General features: G+C 42.2%; 2 protein-coding genes across 2 annotated transcripts; both read left to right on the forward strand.

Moving 5' to 3' along the window:
- The first annotated feature begins 1,227 nt into the window (after positions 1 to 1,227).
- On the forward strand, positions 1,228 to 3,524 carry LOC130095516 (serine/threonine-protein kinase pim-2-like). The gene is made up of 6 exons (XM_056262269.1): positions 1,228 to 1,291; positions 1,479 to 1,573; positions 1,716 to 1,766; positions 2,005 to 2,389; positions 2,475 to 2,654; positions 3,367 to 3,524. The coding sequence occupies exons 2-6, from the start codon at positions 1,511 to 1,513 to the stop codon at positions 3,426 to 3,428; spliced, it is 741 nt and encodes a 246-aa protein (XP_056118244.1). The 5' UTR covers positions 1,228 to 1,291; positions 1,479 to 1,510; the 3' UTR covers positions 3,429 to 3,524.
- Positions 3,525 to 11,611: 8,087 nt separating this feature from the next.
- LOC130095575 (uncharacterized) lies at positions 11,612 to 15,821 on the forward strand. Its single transcript, XM_056262332.1, has 11 exons — positions 11,612 to 11,636; positions 11,784 to 11,839; positions 11,970 to 12,062; positions 12,149 to 12,317; positions 12,401 to 12,694; positions 13,317 to 13,589; positions 13,777 to 13,871; positions 14,013 to 14,063; positions 14,302 to 14,686; positions 14,772 to 14,951; positions 15,664 to 15,821. The coding sequence occupies exons 1-11, from the start codon at positions 11,612 to 11,614 to the stop codon at positions 15,723 to 15,725; spliced, it is 1,683 nt and encodes a 560-aa protein (XP_056118307.1). The 3' UTR covers positions 15,726 to 15,821.
- The last annotated feature ends 112 nt before the right edge of the window (positions 15,822 to 15,933 follow it).

The raw sequence follows: 15,933 nt of genomic DNA on the forward strand, positions 1-15,933 counted from the left end.
CCTAAACACTCTCGCAGAGGTCAGAATAGGCTTTGACCTATTCTTACATATCAATATTATAAAATAAAAAAAACTGTTTTTGATGTCTGAAATTTTCCACAGACTCATCATCATCTTTGTCCGTCTCTGAGGACAATGTGGAGAGGAGGTTATGCAGAGAGTTGTTGAGGCTGAGCAGCAGAGGCTCGTACACCGTGGAATGGAGGTGTGATGATTCGGAGAGCCGAAGCGAACAGGACAGTGGCAGCAGCTGCGGTTTGTCCAGGTCCGACAGCTTGGAAGGGTGGCGGTGCCCTCCGCTGCCAGGTCAAGTTCCTGTAGAGCCAACAGAGACTTCAAGAGGCCGAACTGCTCAGGGTGCCATGGAGGCTTCTCCTGTGAACAAGAGCTCAACAGGTGAGACTGAAATCAGGCTGGGCAGTGTGAAGTGTACAGATAGAGATTTTGCTATTTCATGCTTCTAGTTTTTAGCATGTTAATGTCCGGTGATTTTTTATCAAATGAACGTTCCCAAAAATGCAAAATTATAAAATTTAGTCTTCCTTTAACCAACAAAAAACATTTTTGAAACATTGAAAAAACTGGACGTTATGAACGTTCAGGGAACATTTAGAAATAACGATTGCTTAACTTTATGGAAACATTAGCAAAACGCTCTCAATAAGCCGTGACCTCAATGGTACTTGCGCTGTCTGACACACACCAGAAGCACGCGCACAGAAAGCCGATTCTCAGACAGCATTCCATCCCCAATCGAATTATATTTCTGACTTATTGCAATTGAATTGTCAAATACCCTCAAAATTGTCAAAATGGCCGTCGTGCCGAGGATTACTGAGTCATGATAGTTGTGAAATGCGATTTTGGGACATTTATGCAGGCATTTAGCAGAAGGGTAGCTTGGAAATATTTCCATTACTTTGGATTTGTAACATTACAGAAAATAATTTAACAGTAAAATGTAAGTTATGTCATGATATCATTCATATGACATCAGAGATGTTTCTCTTCATTTCAGAAAAACCTACAAGGAAGAGGAAAAGAATTGGTCGTTTCCTCGACTGGCTATGGGAGGCAATGAAGGGTTCTTTCTGCTGCTGTTGCCACAGTTGTGCTGTGGATGTTGTGGAGCCTTTTGTCCCTCCAGCAGATCTGGAGCCAGAGCCTGATCCATCATCATCACCTGATCCTGATCCTGATCCTGATCCATCATCGTCACCTGATCCTGATCCTGATCCTGATCCATCATCGTCACCTGCACCAGATCTCTCCGGCGTCGAGCCAAATAATGGTAAATCGCCAGTCCTTATTTCTCCGAGATTATTTTAAACAGTATTGCCTTCTTGTTTTCCACTGAAGATATATATTAAGACTTGTTTTCAGAGAATATTCATATTATTTTCACCATATTAATATTATTATTTTCTCGACACAACCAGGACTGATATTCCTCTGTTATTTTTCTGTTTGTTTTTCAGAGTCCTTTGAGTCTCTCTATAAAGCGGGAGAGATGATTGGATGCGGAGCGTTTGGCAGTGTGTACAGGGGAACACGCAAATTTGATGGCAAAAGGGTAAATCTTCCCGAATTGTACAAACATTTTGCTTTTGCGCGCATCAAAACATATTCAAAAGAATGTACAGATGGTTTAATACTTAGTGCAAGAAAGTGCTTGAAAACTGTTACTGAAACTGTTTTTTTTTTTTTTTTTGCAGGTTGCCATCAAGCGGATGCGCAAGTTTGACAATTTTCTTTATCTTGATATTGTAAGTCGGCCAAAACCTGAATATGTATTTAGTTGTTTAAGTGCAGATTGCTGTAGTTAATACACCCATAGGAAGCATTAGGTGTAAATGTGATTGACAAATAAGCCTAGAGCCACAACAGAAAAAACTTTGAGCTCTTTTGAGGCTCTTTTGAACGTATCTAAAAAGATCAAAGAAAAGTGAGATGTTTCCGTCAGATTTTCACCCAGCTAACCTCCTGTCTACTGCTTTTCTCTAGCCTGGACATCCCGAACCTCTCATTACAGAAGTGGCGCTGCTGCTAATGATGAGGCGAGAACCCATAAGCCCCTACGTCATTCAACTATACGAGTGGTTTGAACACCCTCGCAAATTCTCTCTCATTATGGAGTTCCCCGAACCCTGCGAGAGCTTGCTGGACTTCATCACTCGCCGTAATCCTGAAGTGTGTGAAACAGTAGCACGGGTCTTCACGCAACAGGCTGTTCTGGCAGTTCAACACTGCATCGAGCATGGCGTTTTTCACAATGACATTCATGCGCAGAATTTCCTGCTGAAGAGAAACTCGTTAGACCTCAAGCTGATAGACTTTGGCTGCGGTCAGCTATTCAGTAGTGAGGGCTACGAGAGCGACATATACCTTGGTGAGCATTTTGGGAGTGTGGAAACCTGAATGTAGTGACGCTTTAAGAAAAAAAGCTCAACAATGTGCAAATGTCTTGCTTACAGGAAGACAGGATCACTGCCCACCTGAAGTCTTCACAGAACCCAGATTCCACGCCGTCCCAGCAAATGTCTGGGCTCTAGGAGTGATGTTGTATGAGATGGTGAACGCATCTCGTCCTTTTCACAGTAGAACGGAAGTCATAGAAGCCAAAGTTACATTTCAGAATTCCAACTTAACCAGAGGTGAGTGAATAATATGTAATATGAATAGGAATAATATGAGCGATGTTTAAGTTGGGGAAGACGCGATCGATGCACGAAAGAGGCCTCTGCGAGTTTTTTTGTTGAAAATATGCTTTATTTTGTAATTCCACTCGATGCCACTAGTGTCGCAGAAACGATATACTTCACTTTTAAAGTAAAGATAAGGAACATTTGACATTATGTTAGTCATGTTTTAGATGCTGTTTTCATAGATTCCAAGTCACATGACTAACCAGCTCTCTCCTTGTTAACATTTGTACAGAATGCAGTGATCTGATTAGCCAGTGTCTAGCCCGGGATCCAGCGAAGCGGCCCACGTTAGAGCAGATGTCCCAACATAAATGGATTAGAAATGATCTACTGTAGATCGGAGGAGTTCAGGAGATTCACTCGATCAGTGATTTCAGGTGTGAGGAAGTGTAACAGACAGAGTAGGATTATTATCATTTGTCTTCAACTCTGGATTGTTAGTAGTGAGATTTTCAAATTTGTGTTCATTGTAATGTTCTTGTTATGGTCAAGTCACCTTCATTTATATAGCGCTTTGTACAATACAGATTGTTTCAAAGCGGCTTCACGGTAGACAGGAAAATAACAGAATCAGTGCAAATAGAATTCAATTCTGTTGTAAAACAGCTCTTAAAATATCATTCATGAGTTGACTTGTTCATATAATCTGTGTATTGGATAGGAAAGAGCACACTTGCTGTCCTTGGTGGAGGGCTTGAGCTGGAGACTCGACCCGAAGCCTGAAGTCCAACCCCAACCTGACAGGAACTCAAGCCGCCACACCAGAGAGATCAGAGCCTGTCCACGTCTGAGCAAGAACATGAGAGACTGAAGACTGGAAACAAGTCATCACAGCTTCATTTGCTTTGTTTTAAAAGTCAAGTTAAGACAAGTCATCTTTATCTATATAGCGCCTCATATATGACCAATCTGTATTAGGGTTGCTGGGTATCGACTTCCATACTTTTTAGGCACCGACCGAATTGCCTCGATACCATCGATCGAGTATCAAAAATTGTCTTGTCATTCGGTACCAAATTTGGATACCTGAGGGGTTAATCTTGTCAACGTCAGTGAAACAATCAGCATGCATCATGTATGATGTGCACAAATCAAGTGCTGGTGATTGGCTGTGGCGAGGCATCAAGGAAAACACTAGTTTACTTCTCTGTAATGGACTGTCCCAAGTTCCTTATTAGATAAATTATTGTATAATTTCATATGGAAAAATAAATCACACAAAATTAAAAAGGAGGTTCTAAGAAATAAGGTTAGTGATGGAGGTCTTGGACTTGTTGACTTTACCCTATTTAACCATGTGCTAAAAGTAAATTGGTTAAAAAGATTTATTTAAAAAAAAACAGACTTCATATGGAACACATTTCCTAATTTTGTTTTTAAGAAAATTGGAGATATTGAATTTTTGTTACAGTGCCCCTTCTCACTTGGAAAACTACCCATTAAATTAGCAAAATGTCACCAACAGGTTTTTATTATCGTGGTTACTGGTTTACAAACATAATATTTCACCTCACCGTTGTTTTATTTGGAACAATCAGAATATTATTTACAGAAATAAATCAATATTTTCTGAGAGATGATATTTAAATAATATTTATATTGTTAATCAGCTGATGGATGACAATTGTCAGTTTTATTCCGTTTCAGAATTCTCCAGAAAAAAATTGATTGTGGAGCTTCATTAAATGAATAAAATATTGTATTCAACGTCATTCCTAGTGTTCTTGAAACTCTTAGTGCACTTGAAAACTCTTGAAAGGAGAGCAAACCTATAGTTCTATTGTACAACACTTCTATTTCAAAATTTACAAGTTTGATTACTGATGACAAATTCAATTTTAACAGAAAATCTATTCCAGCATCATCTTTCAAATGGATGACGACGTAATACAATGTTAATTGGACTCTTGTCTGGTCTCTTCCACACACATATCTTTTAACAAACAAAATCAAAGAAATTACATTTAAAAAATATTGCATAGATGCTACCCTTGTTATAGTGCACTCAATTAGTATATCCAAAACATTGAAAATAAATGCACTTTCTGTGATGTAGAAGAGACAATTGTACATCTTCTTGTGAATGTGTTTGTGTTAAAGCTTTTTGGAATGAGTTATGTACCCATCTCTCTCAGGAAAAAACAAATATCAGAATATGTATTAACACCTTTAATATTATTTTCTTTACCACAATTCAAATATGTATTTCCAGTACATTGTTAATTTGTTTATGATACTTGGCAAATTTTTTATTCACAAATGCAAATTCTTGGGTAAGATCCCGCTACTGTCAATTTTTCTGGTAGACTATAATTCATATGTTTTGTCTTTGATGGGCATAAAAAAGGTCAACTTTCAATGTTTAACCATGTATAATGTTATTTACCTTTTTTTTTTTTTTTAAATTTATCCCCTATGGCTTTATGCTATTTTATTTGTACTGTTTTCGTGACATATGTCCTGGGTTTTATTGTTACTGTTGTTATGTATTTGTTACAATTTCTTTCTTTTGGCATTAATAAAAAAGAAAAGAAAAAAGAAGGGTTTTGTTTTATATTTGATGGGTTTCCAAAATAAAAGTTTGGTTTGACTTAAAGAAACTGTGATAGAAATATATCACTCTTGTACAGTATAATGTAAATCTTAATGTAATACTATAGTACAATTATTATTAAAACAATAGGTTACTGACCACAACCCCGGTTCTCTGAAACATCGAGTGGAGAGATCCACCTATGGGAAGGGCACTGAGGAAGCCACTTTAGCAACAAAGAATAGCATATGGTAACATGCATTCGTGAATAAACCTGACCACACTCATAATGGTGAACATATGGTGCCAGGTGCAGATTAGAAACATGCTTAGTGACTTTAAAGTGCTGGACTAGGCAGCCCAGACTTAAAGAGGGGTGGAGGGCCTAAGAGCACAAAGCTACAAAGAGCCGACACCCAGGACAGAATAAGCTACCGGGGTTCTGGTGACATCGAGCCGGTAGTATCAGACAAACGTATGGGGAGAGGCCCAGCTTGCAGCGGCACATATGACCTGCAAAGAGACTCCCTTAAATAGAGCCCAAGAGGCAGCCATACCTCTAGTGGAGTGAGCTCTGATGCCCTCTGGGGGCTGCACTCCCTTGGATTCATATGCCAAAGATATAGCTTCCACAAGCCAATGAGAAAGGCGTTGCTTGGAAATGGGGTTCCCTGAGTACGGGGGGCCCCAAGAGATGAAAAGCTGGTCGCTTTTTCTAAACGAGCTGGTCCTGTCTAAGTATGCCCGCAGGGCACGTAGTACAGGACACAAAGTGTTCAACCTCTGATCCTCTGTGGAGGAGAAAGGAGTTGGGTTAAACGCGGAAAGCTCAATCACCTTACACGTGAATGCCGGGAACCATTTTGGCATAAAGGCCGGGTTGGGCCTGAGAAAAACCTTATCTCCACTGAGAGAGAATTTAGTGCACGAGGGATGAACAGAGAGTGCATGCATATCACTGGCCCGCTTGGCAGATGCCAAGGCCAGGAGCAAAGCTGTCTTGAAAGACAAATTCTTAAGGGAAATACTCCCCAGGGGCTCAAGCGGCTGTTGAGACATCGCATCCAGCACCATGAAGAGGTCCCACTCAGGAACGACTCTTCTGGGGACTGGAAGAGAGCGGCGTGCGTCCTTCATAAACCTACGAATAAGGGGGTGTTGCCCCACCGTAGCGCTGTCGAACCCCACATGACATGCAGCGATAGCTGCTAAATAGATCTTAATTGTGGAAAAGGATCTTCCCTTATCCACAAGGTCCTGCAAAAAGCATAAAATGTCAGTGACTGAGCACTGATAAGACGTTACCCGTCGCCCTTCACACCACTCTTCGAACACACGCCACTTACAGTCGTAAAGAGACCGCGTCGAAGAGGCTCTGGCACACTGAATGGTGGCCACAACACGTGGGGGGAGCCCCAATGTGTTTAAGTTGGCCCTCTCACGGGCCAGGCCCAGGGGGCCACCCTGTCTGGGAGCGGGTGATAAATTTCCCCGTTCGCTTGAGACAAAAGGTCTGTGCGAAGTGGGAGGGGCCATGGCTGGGCATACAGCAGAGGGATAATCTCTGAGAGCCACGGTGCCTTGGCCCACCTGGGAGCTATCAAAATCATGGTCAAGCTCTGTTCCCTCACCCGGCGTTATGAGGCAAAGGGGAGGAAATGCATAGAGCAGCATGTTGGGCCACGGATGGGCCAGTGCGTCCACGCCGAGGGGGGCGTCCTCGTCCCGTAGCGAGAAGAACATAGGACAATGGGCATTTTCGCGCGAGATGAAGAGATCTACGGTTGCCTGGCCGAACCTCCTCCACAGTAGACCCACTATCTGAGGATGGAGGCGCCAGTCCTCGTAGAGAGGGTTTCCCCTTGACAAGAGGTATGCGCCCCTGTTCAGTATGCCAGGGACATGGGTCGCCCGTAACTCAAACTTGTGGACTCAAACTTGTGTCCAATGGGCTGGTCGCCTGAAAACCTGGACCGAGAAGCCCCTGGAGCTGAGCATCAGGTAGGCCTCTTCCTCTTCCCGTCCGACGGGGTAGAGTGGGTGGCTTAGGAGGATGGTTGGGCTGCTGGCTGGGTGGCCTGCTGCGAGCCTTAGGCCTGGCTGTGTTATGGTACGGCCGCCCTGTGGCCGGGGCCTGAGGGGGCCGTGCGGGGGGATGGTGTGGAGTGGCCTTTCTAGGCAGGCACAGTTTAAACGCCTCATCCTCCTTCTTATCATCGCACCGGTGTTGGATAAGTGCAACAGCAGGGCCAAAAAGAGCCTGGCCTGGTTTCACTGGGGCTCCTGCTATGCGTCTTTTCTCGCTGTCGGGCAGACCAGAGAGATTGAGCCAGAGGGCGCATTCCCCCACAACACAGAGGGCCATAGAACGTCCGCCGGCTTGGACGGCCTGGTGGGCGTTACGAAGGACCAGGTCGTTCACGGTAACGATCTCCTTCCACAGCGTCGGCGATGACACGCCTTTCTCCAAATGAGAACTCATATCCTCCAACAGCTCAGCCTGGTAGGCCGAGAGGAGGGAGGAAACATTTAGAGCCCGTACCGCGAGAGCCAAGGCCTTGTACGAGGCCTGGAAGACAGATGCTGAGAAGCGGTCCATCTTATTAGGGAGAACTGGCTTAGGAGGGGCCAGTAACCCTCCCTGCGAGGGGTTAAGGTGTCTGGCAATCGAGGGCTCGATGGTGGGAGGGTCGCCCATGCCACACGCTGCCATATCCTTAACCTCCAGACCCGCCAAGCCGTGATTAAGATCTAGCGGGTCCTTCCAATAGTGTCACATGTGCTTAGCGCACGCAGGGAGTACAGGCATGAGCTGCTTCCTAGGACCGGGAGGGGGACCTAGGAGTTTGCCGTCATACACATCCCTCTCTTGGTTGGCGGCATTCTGGAGGGCCGGCCATTCCATGCCGAGACGAGCCGCCGCTCGCTCACACACCTTGAGAAGGACCGCGTGCGGCAGTGTAGCTGAGCCGCTAACCGGGGGAGCTTGGGCGGACGGGATGGTTTCCTCGTCGTCCGAGCCACCAAGTATAGCAGGGTCCTCGTCCTCGCCTGAGCCGGGTGGCTCGTAGTCGAGCGAGGAAATACCAGGAAGGATTTCCTCGAGTAGGCCCTCGTTAGACTGGTCAGCCCAACTGAGAGAAGGCATGCTCCGGGAAGTCCCCGGAGCTGCAACGCTTTCACCTACTCCAGCGTCCGAGTCGTACTGTGCGTCCGTGCTTTGGGTGGATGCAACCTTGAGTCTACGTCGAAGAAGCTTCCTAGGCAGGGCGAGGCAATGGGTGCAGTTCTCAGGAAGTGAAAGCGCTTCCTCCGCGTGCTTTAATCCCATGCATACCACGCAAAAGGGATGGGCATCCCTCGCAGCAATGAGTGACTGCACGTCCGATGGGTTAGTGGAACTGGAGAGCTTGTGATCCATCGGAGAGGTGAAAGCTGAGAAACAGGCGGGCAGCCTAAACAAATCCAGGTAGCGAGTGAGGGTGGCTTGTAACCAGAAATAAATCGCAACTAAACGCAACCGTCTGACGGAATGCCTGGCGGAAGCTGATCGAATAGATATTTCCTCCTGTTGACTGTGGTGAAGTCAGCGAAAACCGTAGAGCTGCGAAGCAAAGAGGTCGCGAGAAGCGAATAACAACTGAGGTAAGATAGCGCGTGCTAGTGTTTTATACACTTGGTAAGGGTCCCTTACCGAGCATTGGACACGCGCTTCTGTCTGTCAGGCCAGACTTGGTGCAATTGGATGTTTCTGCAGAGGTCAGGTGCGGATGCCCTTCCCATAGGTGGATCTCGAACACGAGATGGTGAAAGAGAACAAATTTTCTTCCATGTTATAATTTTAACAGTAAGCCTCTGTTGTGTAGCACTTGTTTGCCAAACAAATTAAAAGGCTTGTTTAATTTTCATTTGAATAAAAGATAAATTAATGTTTTATGCCTTCATTTGATTACCAGAAAAATTGAAATACACAATACAGAATTTTCTTCTTTTTTTTTTTTTTTACATTTCATAGGGCCAAACTATTATTACTTTGTTTTTTATGAATTCAATTCTTTAGACATGTTTTTGTTTAAACCATATAGACAAAATAAAACAGAAAGCACAGGAATGGGTAAAAAAATAAATAAAATTGGAATTTGAAGAAAAAGACATTAAGAATGTATTTTTTGTTACACTGTTAATAAATTAGTATTTTCATGATAAGTTTCATGATTTCAAATTAATTACACATGTTTTTTGATGAAACTAGATGTCTCGTTGCACAAATGTTCCAGCCTCTGCTATAATATTATCTGTTCATAAAATTGGTATCGAAAAAAGTATCGTTCAGGAACCGGTATCGAAGTCATGGTATCGGTTTGGATAATGGAACATGTTTGACCGATACCCAGCCCCAATCTGTATAAATGAGCCCTTTGAATAAATGCTTTCAATGAATAAAAAAAGAAGAAATGCTTTTAAACAGTCTCGGCCTATGAGAAACCTTTGAACTGAAACAAGACTGCTGCTTCTCAAAACAAAACTGTACTTAAAAATTTACATGGTTGCAAACTTCAGTGCATTGTTGAGTCTGTCTAAAACATAACCCTATAATGAGACTAGAGCCTGTGGACAATAATAACTAGAATTTACATTTCCTGAAGAAAATGTTCTCGGTTGCTAGGTTGTTCTGGCTAGTTGCTATGGTGTTGCTAGGTCTAGGTGGTTGGTACTGCATTTTTCCACAGATGGTTACTTTGGAGTTTTATAGAGTTCATAACATGTCAACAATCACATCATCACTATAGGACAAAGCTGATTGGTTCCTGCTGTATCCGTAGCCAATGAGCTCGCTTGCTGCTCAACTTTCATATACGTTGTTAGCATTTGCTGTAGTTCCAGCGCGCTTTCAGAAACCCTCCACCTTCCCCAGCTCCAACTGTATTAACTGAAATTAATACAGTCATGTATAAAAATGAATGTATTAATTTTCAAAGCCTTGAATATTCACCATAGCCTATTATAGCCCTAAGCTAATTGATAACAATGATTTAATAAAGTCACAGTTTATTGGAATTGACACCACTTTTAAAAATATAGGCATTTAATTCAGATGTATTTCTTTGATTGGGATTCTGTCATTTGATTTAAGAAATGTAGGAATTAATGTAATTAAAATATCAGGGCAAAATTACCATTGTTTTTGCCGTCCATCGGAAAAGTCAATCACGGAAAGTTTAGAATTGAATTTTATTCATATAAAGTTCTTTTTTTTCGATGTCTGATTTTGTTTTATTACCACCATAGACTATTCTTAATGCTTCTACTATTTCAGTCCGAATGAGCACATGACAGCGCAGATAAACTGTTAATAACTTAAACATTGTTTGAGAAAGCTGATCATTGTAAAATAAATGAAGAACGTCATCCTCCACTCCATGATTAGTAAAATCATAAATGGGTTTATTAATTTGGATTTTTCTTTTCTTCACCACTCTACAACTAACCGGTGTGATGATGCATTAGTGATACTGCAATCTGATTGGTTTGATGTTATATGCGGAAATTTAATATGTCTTCTACACTTTATAATAAAACGATGATGTCCGATTTATCCTCGCTTATTGTGACTTTTTGCACACGTTTTGGACAGAAGCGATGACCATGGGATCCATTAGACTTTAAGTGCCGTGCAAAGTCGGCGCTAATTTTCTCAATTATGAATAACGTTAGCTAATGAAGATTTTAGGCAAGAATGATTTCACGGATTATCATAGTAATATAATAATATTAATAATAGTAATAATAACTGTTTAAAATTAAGTTGGTTACTTTTCAATAAATGTGTTTTGATTCGATGAGCGCTTCAGGTGTAACGTTACGTGAGTGGTTATGAATGATTTGAATTTTAGTTGCTATAACGACGCGTTATGCATTCTGACTGCATATGTTTACATTTGAAGTGATCGCTTTCTGAGTTGGTTGAGAGACGAGGCGAACAATTCAGAGACGTTTGCAAAAAAAAATTCTATGCAAAACTTGTGAAGCTGAAGCTGAGAAGAGACTTTTATTCTATAAGAATATCGGAGCATAATCCTTTACATATTTTTATGTTTTAAAGAGTTCATATTGTTTTTGTGGAGACTAATATTTAATTGTTCTTTTCCTACGTTAGAAGGAGTTTGGCGTTTTATTTAATTTTTAGTTTATTGTTTTATTTAATTTTTAGTATTAACCTTTAGTAGAGTTGTGTTTTGTTCCTTTTTTAAAATTGTTTTTATTGCAGATTGGAGGATGTCAATGGCTCACATGTGGGGAAGAGGAGGTGAGGGCTTTAGTTTTTTATTTGTAAATGGTATGATATTGTTGTACAATGATTGAGTAACGTTATATGAATGTGAAGAAACTTGTGCAAGGTAAATTTGATCGCCCAATGTTCCCAGCTAAGTGATCACATACTGTATATTTGATTCCTTGCATATAATCATGTTATGTATACTATAGTAACAATTTGTAATTGACCACTGACATTGAGTATTGGTTAACTATGTGAAATATTCCAGCCTCAGGCCGCTCCAGATCCAGGAGAGCTGCTTTCTCTCAGACGGCTGGTCAGGAGGTTTGGAGACCCGTTTCCGATGACCGTGACCAGGATCCGCTGCCAGACCCGACCCAGACACAGATCCAGGAGCTTCATGGATGTTTAACACAGTCTTCGTCTTCTGAGTTTTCTGTTTCTGTGTCCACAGGTCCGGCTCACAGGAGGAAGGAGTGGCAGAGCGGCAGCCAGAAGAGCCCAGATGATGGACGTCCGTCCACTTCACCTAAACACTCTCGCAGAGGTCAGAATAGGCTTTGACCGATTCTTACATATCAATATTATTACACACACAAAAAAACAGTTTTTGATGTCTGAAATTTTCCACAGACTCATCATCATCTTTATCTTCATGGATATTTAACACAGTCTTCGTCTTCTGAGTTGTCTGTTTCTGTGTCCACAGGTCCGGCTCACAGGAGGAAGGAGTGGCAGAGCGGCAGCCAGAAGAGCCCAGATGATGGACGTCCGTCCACTTCACCTAAACACTCTCGCAGAGGTCAGAATAGGCTTTGACCAATTCTTACATATCAATATTATAAAATAAAAAAAACTGTTTTTGATGTCTGAAATTTTCCACAGACTCATCATCATCTTTGTCCGTCTCTGAGGACAATGTGGAGAGGAGGTTATGCAGAGAGTTGTTGAGGCTGAGCAGCAGAGGCTCGTACACCGTGGAATGGAGGTGTGATGATTCGGAGAGCCGAAGCGAACAGGACAGTGGCAGCAGCTGCGGTTTGTCCAGGTCCGACAGCTTGGAAGGGTGGCGGTGCCCTCCGCTGCCGGGTCAAGTTCCTGTAGAGCCAACAGAGACTTCAAGAGGCCGAACTGCTCAGGGTGCCATGGAGGCTTCTCCTGTGAACAAGAGCTCAACAGGTGAGACTGAAATCAGGCTGGGCAGTGTGAAGTGTACAGATAGAGATTTTGCTATTTCATGCTTCTAGTTTTTAGCATGTTAATGTCCGGTGATTTTTTATCAAATGAACGTTCCCAAAAATGCAAAATTATAAAATTTAGTCTTCCTTTAACCAACAAAAAACATTTTTGAAACATTGAAAAAACTGGACGTTATGAACGTTCAGGGAACATTTAGAAATAACGATTGCTTAACTTTATGGAAACATTAGCAAAACGCTCTCAATAAGCCGTGACCTCAATGGTACTTGCGCTGTCTGACACACACCAGAAGCACGCGCACAGAAAGCCGATTCTCAGACAGCATTCCATCCCCAATCGAATTATATTTCTGACTTATTGCAATTGAATTGTCAAATACCCTCAAAATTGTCAAAATGGCCGTCGTGCCGAGGATTACTGAGTCATGATAGTTGTGAAATGCGATTTTGGGACATTTATGCAGGCATTTAGCAGAAGGGTAGCTTGGAAATATTTCCATTACTTTGGATTTGTAACATTACAGAAAATAATTTAACAGTAAAATGTAAGTTATGTCATGATATCATTCATATGACATCAGAGATGTTTCTCTTCATTTCAGAAAAACCTACAAGGAAGAGGAAAAGAATTGGTCGTTTCCTCGACTGGCTATGGGAGGCAATGAAGGGTTCTTTCTGCTGCTGTTGCCACAGTTGTGCTGTGGATGTTGTGGAGCCTTTTGTCCCTCCAGCAGATCTGGAGCCAGAGCCTGATCCATCATCATCACCTGATCCTGATCCTGATCCTGATCCATCATCGTCACCTGATCCTGATCCTGATCCTGATCCATCATCGTCACCTGCACCAGATCTCTCCGGCGTCGAGCCAAATAATGGTAAATCGCCAGTCCTTATTTCTCCGAGATTATTTTAAACAGTATTGCCTTCTTGTTTTCCACTGAAGATATATATTAAGACTTGTTTTCAGAGAATATTCATATTATTTTCACCATATTAATATTATTATTTTCTCGACACAACCAGGACTGATATTCCTCTGTTATTTTTCTGTTTGTTTTTCAGAGTCCTTTGAGTCTCTCTATAAAGCGGGAGAGATGATTGGATGCGGAGCGTTTGGCAGTGTGTACAGGGGAACACGCAAATTTGATGGCAAAAGGGTAAATCTTCCCGAATTGTACAAACATTTTGCTTTTGCGCGCATCAAAACATATTCAAAAGAATGTACAGATGGTTTAATACTTAGTGCAAGAAAGTGCTTGAAAACTGTTACTGAAACTGTTTTTTTTTTTTTTTTGCAGGTTGCCATCAAGCGGATGCGCAAGTTTGACAATTTTCTTTATCTTGATATTGTAAGTCGGCCAAAACCTGAATATGTATTTAGTTGTTTAAGTGCAGATTGCTGTAGTTAATACACCCATAGGAAGCATTAGGTGTAAATGTGATTGACAAATAAGCCTAGAGCCACAACAGAAAAAACTTTGAGCTCTTTTGAGGCTCTTTTGAACGTATCTAAAAAGATCAAAGAAAAGTGAGATGTTTCCGTCAGATTTTCACCCAGCTAACCTCCTGTCTACTGCTTTTCTCTAGCCTGGACATCCCGAACCTCTCATTACAGAAGTGGCGCTGCTGCTAATGATGAGGCGAGAACCCATAAGCCCCTACGTCATTCAACTATACGAGTGGTTTGAACACCCTCGCAAATTCTCTCTCATTATGGAGTTCCCCGAACCCTGCGAGAGCTTGCTGGACTTCATCACTCGCCGTAATCCTGAAGTGTGTGAAACAGTAGCACGGGTCTTCACGCAACAGGCTGTTCTGGCAGTTCAACACTGCATCGAGCATGGCGTTTTTCACAATGACATTCATGCGCAGAATTTCCTGCTGAAGAGAAACTCGTTAGACCTCAAGCTGATAGACTTTGGCTGCGGTCAGCTATTCAGTAGTGAGGGCTACGAGAGCGACATATACCTTGGTGAGCATTTTGGGAGTATGGAAACCTGAATGTAGTGACGCTTTAAGAAAAAAAGCTCAACAATGTGCAAATGTCTTGCTTACAGGAAGACAGGATCACTGCCCACCTGAAGTCTTCACAGAACCCAGATTCCACGCCGTCCCAGCAAATGTCTGGGCTCTAGGAGTGATGTTGTATGAGATGGTGAACGCATCTCGTCCTTTTCACAGTAGAACGGAAGTCATAGAAGCCAAAGTTACATTTCAGAATTCCAACTTAACCAGAGGTGAGTGAATAATATGTAATATGAATAGGAATAATATGAGCGATGTTTAAGTTGGGGAAGACGCGATCGATGCACGAAAGAGGCCTCTGCGAGTTTTTTTGTTGAAAATATGCTTTATTTTGTAATTCCACTCGATGCCACTAGTGTCGCAGAAACGATATACTTCACTTTTAAAGTAAAGATAAGGAACATTTGACATTATGTTAGTCATGTTTTAGATGCTGTTTTCATAGATTCCAAGTCACATGACTAACCAGCTCTCTCCTTGTTAACATTTGTACAGAATGCAGTGATCTGATTAGCCAGTGTCTAGCCCGGGATCCAGCGAAGCGGCCCACGTTAGAGCAGATGTCCCAACATAAATGGATTAGAAATGATCTACTGTAGATCGGAGGAGTTCAGGAGATTCACTCGATCAGTGATTTCAGGTGTGAGGAAGTGTAACAGACAGAGTAGGATTATTATCATTTGTCTTCAACTCTGGATTGTTAGTAGTGAGATTTTCAAATTTGTGTTCATTGTAATGTTCTTGTTATGGTCAAGTCACCTTCATTTATATAGCGCTTTGTACAATACAGATTGTTTCAAAGCGGCTTCACGGTAGACAGGAAAATAACAGAATCAGTGCAAATAGAATTCAATTCTGTTGTAAAACAGCTCTTAAAATATCATTCATGAGTTGACTTGTTCATATAATCTGTGTATTGGATAGGAAAGAGCACACTTGCTGTCCTTGGTGGAGGGCTTGAGCTGGAGACTCGACCCGAAGCCTGAAGTCCAACCCCAACCTGACAGGAACTCAAGCCGCCACACCAGAGAGATCAGAGCCTGTCCACGTCTGAGCAAGAACATGAGAGACTGAAGACTGGAAACAAGTCATCACAGCTTCATTTGCTTTGTTTTAAAAGTCAAGTTAAGACAAGTCATCTTTATCTATATAGCGCCTCATATATGACCAATCTGTATTAGGGTTGCTGGGTAT

The sequence above is a fragment of the Rhinichthys klamathensis genome, unplaced genomic scaffold, assembly GCF_029890125.1.
Source record: "Rhinichthys klamathensis goyatoka isolate OS25496 unplaced genomic scaffold, OSU_Roscu_1.1 h1tg000191l_1, whole genome shotgun sequence".
NCBI classification, from domain to species: Eukaryota; Metazoa; Chordata; class Actinopteri; order Cypriniformes; family Leuciscidae; genus Rhinichthys; species Rhinichthys klamathensis.